This window comes from Hippocampus comes, unplaced genomic scaffold (assembly GCF_001891065.2).
Source record: "Hippocampus comes isolate QL1 unplaced genomic scaffold, H_comes_QL1_v1.1 scaffold177, whole genome shotgun sequence".
Classification (NCBI taxonomy): domain Eukaryota; kingdom Metazoa; phylum Chordata; class Actinopteri; order Syngnathiformes; family Syngnathidae; genus Hippocampus; species Hippocampus comes.
Window position 1 is genome coordinate 1,496,144 of NW_017806158.1, and position 15,921 is coordinate 1,512,064.

General features: G+C 43.1%; 1 protein-coding gene across 1 annotated transcript in view; it reads right to left on the reverse strand.

Moving 5' to 3' along the window:
• Window positions 1-1,869: 1,869 nt before the first annotated feature.
• spns2 (SPNS lysolipid transporter 2, sphingosine-1-phosphate) overlaps window positions 1,870-15,921 on the reverse strand; it is a 59,345-nt gene continuing 45,293 nt past the window's right edge. The window contains exons 9-13 of the mRNA XM_019895196.1: window positions 15,508-15,573; window positions 13,547-13,645; window positions 10,046-10,209; window positions 6,659-6,705; window positions 1,870-3,613 (exon numbers count right to left, since the gene is read on the reverse strand). Coding sequence (XP_019750755.1) covers window positions 6,663-6,705; window positions 10,046-10,209; window positions 13,547-13,645; window positions 15,508-15,573 — 372 coding nt within the window. The 3' untranslated portion in view covers window positions 1,870-3,613; window positions 6,659-6,662. The remainder of the gene's footprint in view (window positions 3,614-6,658; window positions 6,706-10,045; window positions 10,210-13,546; window positions 13,646-15,507; window positions 15,574-15,921) is intronic.

Sequence of the window (15,921 nt, forward strand, 5' to 3'; positions counted from 1 at the left end):
ATTTGTATCACAGCTAAGTTTTTGGTCTCGGCTTTTATTAGAACAAAGTCTCCAGTGAGTCTATGGGTGTGTCCCGGGCAATGACAATACAAATGGCCTACTTTTACTTGAAAGAAGGGAAGCCGTGGAGCAATTGGTCATCTGATTTGAAGGAGTTTAGCGTGCTATTGAAATTGTTTCCCTTTAGTTGTGCTGCTCGTTTCATTACTGACCCCCTTATATGCATATATGTATATATGTATATATTTGTGTGTGTGTGCGTGTGCGTGTGTGCGCATATGTGTAAGTCCCCATCACGCATGTAAAATCGAGTTTTCTGAAGTCCCCAAATGATATGGTCTAACCATTACTTAATAAATTCTGAAATTTAAAGGTGTGTATAGGATAACAAAGCCACCGTGTGCATCCCTGATTTTTTTAAAAAAAAATTTATTTTTTTTTATAGCTGTATGTCATTTGGAAAGGGTGGTCCCCATAAGTGATGAATAAACAAGTGGTCCCCAGAAACCATAAAAACCAGTCTGTGTGTGTGTGTGTGTGTGTGTGTGTGTGTGTGTGTGTGTGTGTGTGTGTGTGCGTGCGTGCGTGCGTGCGTGCGTGCGTGCGTGCGTGCGTGCGTGTGTGTGTGTGGGTCTCGTTCGTCCACACGCCAAATAAATAGATACACGAACAAAATATAAGGTGATTAAATACTGTAGGTTTATTTTGAATTACAGATGTGTACATTTTGTATCAACCCATGACGGGAGCATCACAGTTCAGTTCTATCAGATAATATCGGTTCACACTTCTCTCGGGTCAGCCTGCCTAAAAATAAAAAAATTACCTCTTTGTTTTCTGCTTGAACATCAGAAAAAAAGAACAGGTTTGTTTATTTACATTATTCTTGTATGACAAGAAATTGTGCATTCTCAACACATCACCTCAGTGATGATTAACATAGACTTACGAGATACGACAGATACTTAAGGATTGGTGCGAAATCCACTAAATTTGGCAAATCAAATTCATGACCCATTTGTTGTCCGATGCCATGATGTGAGCATGAAATGACCTCTTGGGGTACAGGCGGGGGACATGGATGCTACGCTATTGTTGAAATAAAATCCCTGAACATTAATGTGCAAAATGGTTCAACCAGTTTTTGGAAAAAAAAAAAACATACAAAATGAAGCATCAATTCGCTGTTCCTTCTGTGTGTAAAATGTGTGAGATAAGCTTGACGAGTTGAGCCTTCGTGAAACAAAATGTCTTTTCATGGAAATACAAAAGGAAGAACCAGCAGGCGTCTCGAAACCCAACCACATGAAACAAAGTGTGATTTACACAAACCTAAGTATTCCCTTTACAGATTCTTCATCATTATGGTCAACAAATAAATACATTGCATCCAAGCCATCACTTTACAATATATTACGATTGCTGCATATATATATATATATATATATATATATATATATATATATATATATGCATATGTATATAGTTCATTAAAACATTTGGTAATAATAAAAATTAATTTCAGGAAGGTAAGAAGCTTTATTAAGAAGATGCATGCGTATAAATGCATCAGGTTGGACACAATCACATTCAGTGAGCTCCACAGAGAGAAGCTAAAGCTAATCATTCGTCACCAAGGACGCAGCCCACACACGCGCACACACACACACACACACACACACACACACACACACACACACACACACCCACACACCCACACACACCACACACACACACACACACACACACACACACACACACACGACCCGTTCGTCATGCGCTCACATCAGTGCTACAAGGACTTCCGCAACGACGCCATCGCTTTTTTATTCCTCCACCAAGGTCAACTCATCCTCATCATGTCTATTTCCTTGCAAGCCTGAAAAGTGCTTCCCCCCCACCCCCAAAACCCCCCTCCTCTTCCTTTTCATGCACCTGTTTCAAAACTTGGACTCTGATTAGTGGCTTTCAGGTTTCCTAAAAAAATTGCATCCACCAGTTACTGCCAGAAAATGATCCTTTGAGCTGTTTTATGAAGATTTTACACTCAAACTAAGGTTTAAATTTTTTTTTTCCCTCCTAGTTGAAGTTAAAAAAATGTGATAGTGATCCTCGCTTATCTGTTGGAACATTTCCTTTTCCTGTCTGGGATTTAGATTTCCTTCAGCAATAAACTAATGGCTGCAGCTCATGGCAAAAGTTCTTTTCTGGTCAAGGCATGAGCTAGCTAAAATATCGACAGGGGGTAGATGTTATTCTATCCAGTGTGGGCTGGGACTGAACTCTTGTCTTTAAAAAGAACCTCTGTGAGGGTATTTTGTCCAGAAATTCTAAACCAAACATCAGAGAGTGAGAAAGCCAGCTCACTGATAAGGCAGTGTGGATAAAAAGCTTCCACCCCCCCAAAAAAAAAGTATTGCTTCCCATATACATCAAAACACTTTATACATCCCCAAGTCACAATAATAACGTTCTTTTTTTTTTTTTTTGGGGGGGGGGGATATGTACATACCATAAATTATAAAATATATAATCCAGTGTTTTTTTTTAAAACCACCTCAATTGTATCATTTTGATTCCTCTGAGACAATCACAGGCAGTAACCTCCGACTATTAAAACAGACCTCACATCGAAAAACATCCAAATAAAGATCGTGAAAAATAATTGGCAGAACTTTCTTCCCATCCCGTTCATGCTCTCTGGCACACACGCTGATTTAAGTGCTCCCAGCTAAAAAGGATACGCATCTGAGGCTTGTCGGAAACAGCTGGTTTGCTCTGTGGACAGGAGCGCTTTAAGGCTGATTCACTGACCCGTGTGCAGTAACACTTTTTGGCTCTCGGATGAAAACTATGTTTACACACACACGCTGCGCGGCCTTGCTTGTAAATGCGATCGTGGCGGCCGGTTGATCGCGGCTGTTGCCTTTGTCCCAAGATGATGTGAAGGGATGTACACTTGCGGGTTTTCCCGCGGCATTTTTGAAGTTTGCAGCTTTGGTCTGTTCTACGGGCTTTCGACGGTGAAATCCACGCGTATGATGGAGAAAGCGGAGGGGCTGGAGCTTGCGTTATCTTTTCATTTGAGGGACTGAATGGTGCATGTAAACATAGCCGGTGGTGATGTCATGAGGGTGGTCAGTGCAAAGTCTGAAGGAATGTAATGACACTATGGCACTTGGTGCAGATTTGACAGCCAACTGACGGACAAGTAGACAGACAGACAGACAGGCTAAGACAGACAGGGCAGGTTCATGGTCAGCATTCAGTAGTATGGCATCAGGGGGATGTCACGGAGGTCACCTCCTCCCTCTCCGAGTGAAAGTTCAGCAGATCCTCACAGACAGAGGTGAGGTGGACACCAGCTGTCACGTTGGCAGGCTTTGGCACGCCGCTGGGCACCATCTCACACCCGCTTGTGATTTCCGAGGCGTCACCAAGGAGAGGCAAGACGCTCCCTCGCGTCTCAAGCAAGAGGCATTTCCGCGGGGGCACGTTAAGACGAGGAGCAGCAAGGGAGGATGCCGGCCCTGGAGGACGAGGGCACGGGTGTGGCTTGGAATTTGATCTCCGCGTTGTCATTTCGGTTGCTGCTTTATCGCTGCGTTGTCACCTGGAAGGATGAGAGGAGGCGGATTGCGTGGTTAGTAGTGTCCTCGCCATGGGTTTGTAATTAATGTTGAGGTCCAAAGCTCTTAGGCCATCTGTTCGGACCTTCATGATACAGCTAACACCAGACTGTGACCTAAATATTTTCCCCTGCATCCATAACAACACTTCGTGACCCTAACACCCAAACATGCAACAACAATACCATGCTGTGCAGACACACACATATTGACATCAAACGTACTGTACTTTGCAATCTAAACTGTTAAAAATTGGAATAATAAAGTACACACATATCGAAAAAAAAAGTAAATACACAAGAGAAAGGGAAGAACCGCGCTCGCTTCCTCAAGGTGCCATTGCTGTGATGTGATCAGAATGGATGAGACAGAAAGTGGCGTGGCCCGCTGTCTATTCCGGTCTGTCATCCGTGGCCTGCCTGCCACCGTACACAAACTACAACTGCTGCTACAATGGGATCAGTGCCCGGCAGCTTGGCACAATTCCATTCTTGCAAATATCATATTGACCGGAGATGTGGGTGATTTAATCAGTGTATGAATTAGCCAAGGGTTGGGCTTAACTCTACCAAGATACCAAGGTTGATTGGTAGACACTAAAAGATGCTAGGTTGTTTTCCGAACCCACTCACGCTCATTTTGAGCAAGTTGGGTTACCTTTAGCCAATATTTTGATCCAGCAAGCGAACATTTGATTTTAATAGCTGAAGCTGTTTGCCATATTGGACATTTTGTGTACTGAAGTTTAAGTAGGGTGGCCCGGTGGTCCAGTGGTCCAGTTGACTTCACTGTGCAGAGGTACCGGGTTCAATTCCAGCTCCGGCCTCCCTGTGTGGAGTTTGCATGTTCTCCCCGGGCCTGCATGGGTTTTCTCCGGGTACTGCGGTTTCCTCCCATATTCCAAAAACATGCACGGCGAGCTGATTGAACACTTTAAATATCCCTTGGTGTGAGTGTGAGTGCGGATGGTTGTTCGTCTCTCTGCCCTGCGATTGGCCGGCAACCGGTTCAGGATGTCCCCTGCCTACTGCCCGAAGACAGCTGGGATAGGCTACAGCAACCCCTGTGACCCTTGTGAGGATAAGCGGATCGGAAAATGAATGAGTGAAGTTTAAGTAAATGTATTCTTTGAAAATATCAATGGTGGCAGTGGGTTAACACGACTGGTGTCGTTGGATAACCCAGCATTAGCTTGGTTCCTTTCAGACATAGCGCTGGGTTCGCTATTTCACCCACTCTGGGTTAGTTTTAGCTCAGAGCGTTTCGTTGGATGAGTGAGGAGGAGAACTTAAATGACAACAAGCTTCAAACAAATACATTTGGGGATACATACTCTTAAAGGATCATTCGCAGTCTAAAATGTGATGAACTAGTTAAAATTCCACCGTGGCTACAAATAGATCGGATGATTCCATCATTGTATGGCAGGTTAGTCTTGCCTCAACCCCCCTTCACAGCTTTACTCTTCCTGAGCTAATGGGAGCTGGCGAGGGAATAAAGTCCAATCAAGTTGATGGAGTGGTTTGGGACTGACAGGATGCAGATCATGATTAAAGCGGTTCCTGGCTTCACACTTGGGCACGAGTGGAAGTGTCTGGTGAAAGAGGTCAAATATTTCATCACCGGCACAGTGTGTGACGCACGGTGTCTTCCTCTTTACTGCTGACTTGCGTTCCAGAGAGTTTCTACTCAATGAATGTGTGAAGGCCCGCAGCTGTATAAACACGTCGCTTTAGACGGCGGCGGTAACCGAATGCGATTTTCGCTTCAAGATGTGATTCCCTTCGCGAGCTGCGTGGTTCCTGCAGAAATGAGCGTGAGGTTCTGCTACTGTCAAGATCTCATGCTGACTAGCTTAAGAGTCACTAGCGAGAGGATGTCCTACAGCGCGGAAGCCGAGTCCACCCGCCAAGAATGTTAATTGCCTCTCAGCGTCTAACTTTGGATTCGGCGAGGATTGTCAATCATAGTTTAATCGTTTCGAAGAGTACTGCTTCACTTCATCTTCATTCGTCAGCAAAAAGATGATTGGGAATGCTCTGCCTTGGTACATGTCACGGGCACACACGCTAGTTAACCCTTTCATTCACCCTGTAACCTGATAACATAAGTTGTCCACTGTAGTAACCGCTATCCCTGAAAGGGTTCAACAACCTTCAGCATCATTCAGCTCAAATGAACCAATACGAGTGCTCCGATACTTTTACCAGCTAATTTCTAATCAAGCTAACGCTAACAGTTGCTTGGTTGACAACCACATCCGTGATTATTTGTATACAAAGTTTCAGATAACGTCTAGAGGTCGAATAATCATAGATACTACAAAAGCGGTTTGAGAACATTTGGCTGAATACGATAACCTTTAAAATTCAATTTTTTGTCGGAATCGGTGAGTCAAGAGTTTATTCTTGTAACGCTGAACTGGGCCGGCAACTACATTTGCTTCTCATTGTTCTACTGTGCGGACTTGGCTGCGGCATTGCCCTTTATTGTTTTGTTTTGTTTTTCTTTTTTTTCCCCCCTTAGTTAAAAATTAGAGAGCTTGGGCAACATGTGTGTACATCTGATAAAAAAAAAAAAAAAAAAGTCCAGGAACTGGGGAAGGCTGCTAGCATGGGTCCTGATAAGACATTAGGCAGTGGGTCAAAGAACCGCGCCAGGAATGTTAGACACTCTGTCAGCACAATGCTACTGTAAAGCAATCAGTCGTGTGTATTTTAAGTCTGGATAACCTCACGTCAAAAGGAAGTATTCTGCTTCAAGCCAGACACACTTTGGTGTTCATCCATCCAACCATCCGTTTTCTATACCGCTTATCCTTTTCCGGGTCATGGGGGAGCTGGAGCCTCACCCAGCTGAAGACAATGCCCAGGACTCGTCGCCAGTTAATCAAATAGTAGATAGAAACAGACAACTTTTCGCCCTCACACTGTCACTGGGTGTGAATTGAAGCTATGCTACCTGCATGCAAATGAACCAAAATACGATCAGTGGTGTTGATGTAAAAAAAAAAAAGAAAAAAAAATTACCTTATCATACCTTGACCGAAGTGGAGGGCCGTGAGAGCTGGCTCAACCTGATGAGAGAAAGACAACATTTATGAATGTATATGCCATAAAACAGTTTTGGGTAGTAAAACTTTCATGCACCCTGTAACCTGATCATATTATAAGCTGTCCACTGTAGTAACCGCTGTCCATGAAAGGGTTAATGGCGGTGAAGGATGATATATTTAAAACTAGTCAAACAAATCCGCACTGCAAGCATCAACACTAGCACATATCCCAAAGTGGCTTCGTTTTTCTTTCACCACCCAATCAAGTACGCTGTGTTTTCGAGCTGTTCAGGCCAAAGTGCTCATTTTTTTCCCTGATATGCATAAATGAGTCAAAACAGGGTGGTCATGGCAGTTTTTTTTTTAGGTCATCACTGAAGTCCCCAAAGCAAGCAGTGCTCACACATCATACTGAGCGAAAAAGACGACTGTAAGACGGTGGCTCTTGGTTTACGGCGGCTCTGATATTCGCCATTTTCAACGGACAATTGCAAATGTACCACTTTCCCTTCAGTTGCCTGGAAGTGTTATTCATCCTATGTGGGTTAGTGATATATAAAGCCTCACCCTTTATATATGAGAACACCACAGCACAGCACTTAATTAGACGAAGTGGTGTTCCCGTGGCAATCACAATGACACGTCTCTTCTAATTACAAGCTTACAGTAGCATCAAATTAGGTCCAATATAAAATCAAATTAGGAAACGTTGCTGCATTTGGTCCTAAAACGGTTGCAGTTTCCCGACACCCCGAAATGGATGTGCCCAACAAGTCAACACTGGCGTGGCAGATGAGATCTACTCGCACATTGGTAAATGGAGATCAGGCAAGTGTGTGTATGTGGCGGGGGGAGTGGCTAAGGGGGGTGGCACAATGAACTATTAATAGAAAGAGTGTCGCTAAAAAAAGCAAGGAGCCTAGAAATTTAAAAAAAAAAAAAAATGCTCCTTGAAGCTGGAAATAGATGCGCTCCAGTGAGTATACTAGTTCAGCTCCGCCGCTTTTTATAAATAGCTCAGTATGCGACGACGTACTCAAAGAAGGGGAAACGGCGCTCTGTAAAGTCAGCTGGAATTGATCCAATCAGAGGCTTCATAGCGTGAATGTAATCTATAAATATCCGCCGTGGAACAACCCTTGTCGTACAAAAGGTGTCACCGTTCTTGGTCCCCCCCCCCCCGAGGAGACAATGTTACATAAGAGGCTGCTGTTGTTGAAGTTTTCCTTCACTTCGATGTCTTGTGCAAATTTGTGAAAGGGGAGCGACTATGTATTAGACTATGTGAGGTCTGTACCGGGATGTTTGCTAAGCATAAATACTTGGAGCTGGTGTACAATTAACCTGTGTGTGGGTGAGTCCACCCGTTCTCCCTGGCGCTTGTCTTTATTAGGGTCATGGCTGAGCTGGAGCCTGTTTGACTTTGGGCGAGAGGTGTGGGTTCACCCCGGACTGGTTCCCAGCCAATTGCGGGGGAACGTATATATATAGACAAACAGCTATTCACACTGATGCTTTCTAGCATGTTGGACCAAAAGTCAATTTGAGTTTTTGTGTGCGTTTTGAATGAAAAATGGATTGGATTCTGCCATATTTCTGTTGGATAAAGTGATAAGAGAACGCAGCACTTTGGTCTATTTTATCTCAACGGGACTACAGACTAGTCGTGATAATTACTGACGTGACTGCCGTCTTGGGGTTTTGTTCTGCATATGTTGCCTTTTTGTGTTTTCCAGGAGCAGAGCCCACAAAAACCACATCACAGCTAACGTATGGCCGTCATAGACCTACTCCACTCTCAGACCTCTGTAAAATTATACATTTAACAATACACAGAGGGCATATTAACAGCTTGGAATGGTAGCCTGACAGGAGTACTTCAAAGTACTGTACATGAGTCTTTCCACAAAGCCTTCCCAAACGTTTCCCCGTGGTATTACTTTTCAAGCTTTTACAATCGCTAATAGATTTTTTTGTTTTCCATCTTAAGCGATAGCAAATGTCTCAATTCCCTTCGTGAAGTGGTTCAGCGTGGGAACAAGTACCAAACGGCGAAGAAGACAAAGAGGCTGACTGACCGGAGACAAGATGTCAGGCGTCAGACTGCCATCCTGTCTAAAAAAAAAAAAATGTCCTTCATCTTTAATAGGAAGGAAATAATTTCTGCGAGCGCAGGCAGCGGGGGAGTATGTCAATTAGATAAAACGTCAGACAAAATAAGCAAGGAAGAAAAATACATGAAGTCATACCTCACCCCCTTGCTTTTAGCCTTTTAAGGCCATGGGGCAGCTGCGTCTTCACAGTGGGGTGTTAGAAAAAGAGTGCTCACTATAACGGGTGGCAACCGGTAGAGAAAAATAGATCAAAATAAAAACAAAATAAAGATGGTTAAAACGGCAGGGTCAGCACTTGAGGCTTTTGAGTTGACTGACCTTCGTGTTCAGTTTTGATCACGTGCTGTACCACTGTTGGTTTGTGTGTTCGCTTATCCCTGACGACAACAGAGTATTGCTTTTACTGATTCCCTGATTTATTCTTTTTCTCGTCTTTTATACTCAGGCATGACCATTTTTAAAACACACATTACAATTTATTGATTGGTGTCAGGGTCATGCTGGGATCAAAATTAGGCCGGGGGATAGTCGTCGAGGGGGGTTGTGCGGCTGCCATGCTCTGAAAATTTCTTGTTGATGGGCCGTCACACGCCGAAACGTAGCCGGCAACGCTATGCAGCCGTCACATGCTGAAACGTAATCGTTGACGGGGTTGTGGAGGACAATTGCTAATGTCCGTGATGGCTAGGACGAGCTAGCCCATAAATACACTGGTCGTTCAGGAAAATCAACATTTTACCGAACCTCTCGAGGGCTCCAAGCGGCCCTGATTGCTATCTCCATTGTGCTGGTCAAGTAGGCGTATGGTGGCCTTTAAGGGTCAATAGTACGTTATTGTCGTGGGGTTTTGAGTTCCTGGTAATGGAATGTGTTCCAACTATTTTTTCAAAAATGCTCAGTAAACCAGTACTAAACACTCATAATTCCATTTACATATGCACAGAGGAGGTCCGTCAGTCCGTCAATGTTTGCGTTAGAATTTCAGGCAAACCCACATGGGCCCAGTCCGTTCCTCGTCGGCGACAACCAATCGGCGTTGACAACGTAATTTTCACGTCACATACAGCCACCGCGCAAGCCGACATGCAGCCGAATGATGTTGATTGGTGAAATAAAAATAAAAAAGCCAGTTTCCATTCAAAAAGAGACGATGAGTTCTCAAGCGTGCGTAAAATGCTCAAAGCGGATTTCAGCACCATCATAGACGAAAGTGCTTCCGTATTCCAGCATTGCCAAGAGCCACTTACTGATTCTGAGCCTTTTCTCGGTCATCCAGAAAGAAGAGCGCGGTGGCCAGGAAGAACATGCCCCCCAGGACAATGATAAAGGGACACAGCATGAGGGCGTAGCCCAGGCTGAGGAAACGCCACAGCGACGACGTCGCGTAGCTCTGACGAAGGCTGTCGGAGATCTGCAGAGGGCAACACGCCAGAAGAGAAAAAAAGAACAGCTTTAACGGATGCAAAATGGAGTTCTCTTGGTTTATACAAAGAACCCGCATGGTTACTCATGAGAATAGATTCAAATCAACCTTCTGCATGACAGTGCAGACACCATATCGACAAAAGTATTGGGTCTTAGGTTCTCTCAGGCCAAAACAAAATGCATGCCTTGGTGAAATTTCATCCTCGAATAGAAAATGGCCTTCTCCAAACTGTTCCCACAGATTTGGATGTATAGAATTGTTCAAAATATCCTGGAAAAATGAAAACAGATGATGTTTGTCCATATAGTGTCATGCCATGGGAACACACGCTCAAAGAATAACACAAAGAGGAGAACAGGCCTCAGTGTACCTCCATTCATATCTCGAACACAGTGACAAATGTGATGGAGAGGCTCGTTGCTTTAAATAGATCGGTAATTATTCAGAGGCATGCAAAAAAAGGAACAAGAGCTTCTTGTTAGAGAAACGACAGTTTCCAAGAGGTCAAAAGTTACCCTGGGTGAGGCGCATGGATTTTACAGTATGTTCACGTCAGCAAAATGAGATCCTCTATGGAGGGAGCTGGTGAAGTGCTGACAGGAGGACGCGTGCATACCCGGTGTGATCGTCTGTGTGCCCGATGTTCATTTTCAGCAGCCCGCATGTGTGTTAGTGTCGATTTTCTTCACGTGTGTTTCCCGCGACAATAAATGATTGCCCTGAGCCAATGCAGCCTGGCTAAAAATACAGAAACAGCTGCCCGTCTAATTATATATATATTTTTTTTTCTAAGGAGATTGCTGATAGATTGTTCCTGGTGCCTCCCACTCGCTGCGCCGGCGGCCATGTCTCACTCATATAGAGTCTATAATGTGCGTCTGCTGGGATTCTGATGTGACAACTGCGTACATGCACACGACGACATATTGGCGAGAGAATAAGAGACGTTGCATTGGAAGTGGCCGCGAAGTGACATATTGGCGAAATTTTATGAAGGGGTCCGACCAATTAGAGCACAGCTCTCAAAGTCAAGGCCCGGGGGCCAGATCTGGCCCGCCAAATCATTTTATGTGGCCCGCGAAAGCAAATCAAGCATGTCAAGTTCCATGTTGCTTGCTGAAGTCTGAACCAAAATTTCAAATTTTCATATGTAATCCACAATAACAGTTATGTTGCTTGACTTCTGATTTTAAAACTAGTTATTCATCAATTTGTTGTGCGCCGTGTATGCAATATGTGGAGGCGATTAAACATTTGTATGGTTTCCCAAAATTCATAACGGCCCTCCAAGGGAAACCGTAACTACAATGTTGCCCGCGACAAAAATGAGTTTGACACCCCTGCTTTAGAGGCTGTTACCTCATACAAAAAAATCCAAAAAGCACCTCTGTCGCAGCTTTCACGCATGTTACTCAATCACGGGATCTGCACGGGGCGGCTGTATACTGTATCTGCTTGCGCTCAGTCAGCGTCACGATGACTCCATTGCACTTGTGTGCGAAACCTCAGTTTCGGAACTGAGGCGGCGAGTAATGACGCACTTGGAGCATTGTGGCTCTTGTTGGTCAGTTGTGTGAAGCCCTGGGACTTTCACTGCCTCGGCCAGATGGAAAATGTTGGGTGCTTTTGGGTTGAGAATTCTCATACAGCCGAATGTAGTTAGATTACTAAAGATTTTACTGTGCATTCTTTTAAACATTGATAATGGGAAATGAATCGTGTTTGGTATTTGTGGTGGTTTGCAGCAAATTGAGCCATTTATAAGAAGATAGAAAAAAAAAGTTTATTACACCCTAATCATTGATACAGTATATATAATCTACTTCATCGCACAAAAGAAATTTTAATCCTTTCCAATCCATCCATTCATCATTCATCCACTTTCTCTGGCGCATTAGGTGACACTGTTTTCAGATTGAACCGCAACTCCATCATTCCTCGTCAAGAAAAATATGGCTGATAATAAATGAAAAGAAAAATGCAGTGTGAAAGAAATATAGTGAAATATTGCAACATTATTCGTCATCATTTAATTTAAAATCGCATCGGAACAACAATAAAAACACTTTTTTTTCGAATGTTGAAATTATTGGTTCTTCACATTTTAAGGGCTCAGAAAATGGTTAGCTTATGATAAAAATGTGCTACGTGACTTGAAATACATTTTCAAGTATTTATGCGGCGCAAAGTGGCAAGCGCCGCCGCTTCCCAGCAAGATAATTCTGGGCTTGTATCTTGGGTCTGGTATTTCGAAAGGTCGTTTGCATATTGTCCCTGTGCTTGACCACTGCACCAAAACATGCATCTGAGGTTTATTTAAAACTCTAAATTGCCGACAGGTTTGAATATGAACGGCTATCACCCACCCATTCCAGTCCAGTGACTTGAGTGATCACAACCTTTTCATGCTCAGGATACGCAGTACAGGAAAGGCATGAATAATAAAAAAAATAATAATAATTCATGCAGATTCTAAAGTAGGCCGAAAAATGCGAGTGGGGTTTTTCTTCAGTACTAATAAAGTGATCATTTTGCTTTGATTCTAAATCGAGCATTCAAATTACTTTTCGTCTTTTGAAGAGCTTGTCAACCGCTGGGAATTCCTTCATTCTTGTTTGCTCAGCATTAAAAAAAAAAAGTGGGAGCGCTCCAGAACGGTTTGACAGCTGTGACTAAGAATCAGTCTGATTCAAGAATCAAAGACTTCCTGACCAAACCCCCTGTGAGCATTCCGTACAATTACACAATATGCGATGTACATCTGTCAGGAAGCTATTCCGCCGATAAACAAAGTGGACTCCGATATCCTTGATGTCACGACAGCGTTAGCGGTGACTCATGTTTTTGTGTTTTGTCATGCAAACAGTTCACTGTTCTTTCCTGTGTACTTTGATGGAGTTACATGTCAACTTTAGTTCTGGTCATCTCATATTTGGAATGACAAGAATGCTTGTTGACCAAATAAGGTGGGTCCTTTTTTACACTGCACTGAGCACAAAACACAAGATTCATTCTTGTCCACCTGAACACTGTTCTGTGCGCGCGCGTGTGTGTGTGTGTGTGTGTGTGTGTGTGTGTGTGTGTGTGTGTGTGTGTGTGTGTGTGTGTGTGTGAGGGAGCCGCCGGGTGTGACAGTTAGAATAACTCTCTGGACTCTCGTCTTCTGGAACATTTCCTCGGAAAACCAAAACTCCAATGAAACAATGACGACTCAGAGCTGAGAGGAGCAAAGCTCACGTTGTGTCCTTTTGCACATTCCAGCTCACATCCACACCCTAGTGCGAAGCTCAACTTTTAATTTCACTGTGGGAGAGAGTCTTACCAGGCCTATTAGGTATGGACTTCCTGCATCACCGAGTAGGTGAGAGGTGAAGCTCTGGAACGCCACCGCCGTTGCTCTCCGTGTGGGAATCACCACAAACTGCACAGAGAAAGGGGCAATGAGCAACTTGAACGACTGTGTCAGGTGATGAAGAGATAAATTCTCTATTGCACACGTATCAATGAATAATAAACCGATGAGGTGACACACCCCGTACATGTGAGTTTAAATCACTTGCTATCAGGACTCAGTTAAAAAAAAAAAAAAAAAAATGCTACGGTCAAATTATTTGATGGTGTCAGTCAATGTTTATATGTACACACTGTCATGAGCTGTGTTTTTTTGTTTTTTAGATTGTATTTGACTTTTGGCTTGTCATGTTGTGTTTTTTTTTTTTGTAGTTCATGTTTTGTCCCGCCCACTTTATTTTCCCCGTCTGTGCTCGTCAACTAGGCCCTCGTGTCTTCTAATCAGCTCGCTCAGCCACACATGTCTTGCCCAGGTGCTCCTCGTTGTCTCGTCACTTTTATGGTATTTAGTTCCTTGATTTTGCGCCGTTTTCAGGTCATTGTGTTTGTTGATTCTGTTGCTGTCAGTCCTGTTTGACGCCACGTCATGTCTTGATTCCGTTTGTAGTTAATTTGTGCCCGGTTTTGGTTTGTTGCTTTGAATGTCATTTTTAAACTTTGTTCATTGAGTTTTTGATTCCTTCCAGTACCTTGTTTGCCTTTTTGCTCTTTTGAAATAAATGTATTTTTTGAGAGCACTCTGGCCTTACTTACTTGAAATTTGTGTCCCTACCAAGTATTTGAAAAAATAATTTGTTTATTCATATTTGTTTTGGGTTTTTTTTTTTTGAAAAGGCACAACAATAACAACAGGGAATTGAGAGAATGGTGTGATATATTAAAACGAGACACGTGGCAAGAGGATTGGTGTCGTTCGCATTATGCCTACACTTATGTGACAGAATGTTCTAGTACAATTGACACCTTTATCGTAACGGTGAGAGTTTAATCCTGGAAAGTTCATTTTTCCATTATTTTCTATGGCAGGGTGCCAAACATACGGCCCACGGGCCGGCACCGGGCCCCAAGGAGGTTCAATCAGGCCGGCAGGATAATTTAAAAGTGAAAAAAATGTGTGGATTAAATTTAGATTAATTATGCACATGTGTAAATGGTTTAAGAATTCCTTTCTTTATAAATCTCGTTTAATCTTAAAGTGCATTACTATATTTTTCCAATACCAATTACTTGTTAAAGTTTTGTGCCTTTGTGCAAACAGTGATGATCAGTTGCAATGCATATATGTGAATGATAAAAGTAAATTGCACATTTGTCGAAGGAAATCTAAGGTGCTTCATGAAATGTTTTGTAAAAGATATGTTCATTAAATTTCAACATTTTCCTAATATTGTTGTGCTTCCTGAGACCAAAACAAAGGAAAGACATATTTTGGTTAATTATAGCAGAGTATGCTATAATTTTAATGGTCTGGCCCACTTGACATGTACCGAGGCCGTATGTGGCCCACAATGTGAAATGAGTTTGACACCCCTGTTCTATGGCATGTTTCTTTGTTGAAAATACGGAAACCTTAGTATATGTCAAAATGTTTTTTGTTCCGCTGTCTCATGCTGTAACGTTATCAAAAAGAGAAAACTTCCAAAATGAAAAAGCGAAAGGCCAAAAGAAAGAACCTTTTTTGACCACCCGGCTAAGTGATTATAAACAATTGGAGAACATTTACACTCAGGCGGGACGAAACAAAGGTCGAGTTTGCGTGAGGATGAAAGGCCAAGTACGCGGAAAAATACATTTGAAAAAGAACCCAGGTTCGTGCGGACATCTCATCCGCCCTCACAACTCAAAATACAACATGGGTATTTGTAATTAAACTGGTAAAATAACAGAATTCCCGGAGACGCCAAAGGGTAAGTATGGGTTTTGAGTACTCACCATTAAAATGTCTGCCGTTATGGCCCAGTTCAAGAAGAGCAGCGTCTCTCCTATGAAGATGCAGACCTAAATAAAGAGGACAACATTTAGCATTATATAGCCGCCGGGGATTAAGAGCGACCGATTTCCACTGTGTGGTTTGCGAGACACAAAGCCACAAGAAGACTTGTACATCATAGCTGCTGTGTGTGGGCATGCCCTGCTATAATACAACTGCTTGGGTTGCTGTGGTTGGAAAAACATGTTATTAAGATTTGGCTCGATTGTACGCAAAAACACGCAGGTCTTCAGTTTGATTTTGATGAGACAAGCCGAAAAACTGCATGGATGATAACGATTATATGCCTTGCCCGTGTGTGTGTGTGTGCGTGTGTGTGTGTGTGTGTCTGTGTGTGTGTGTGTGTGTGTGTGTGT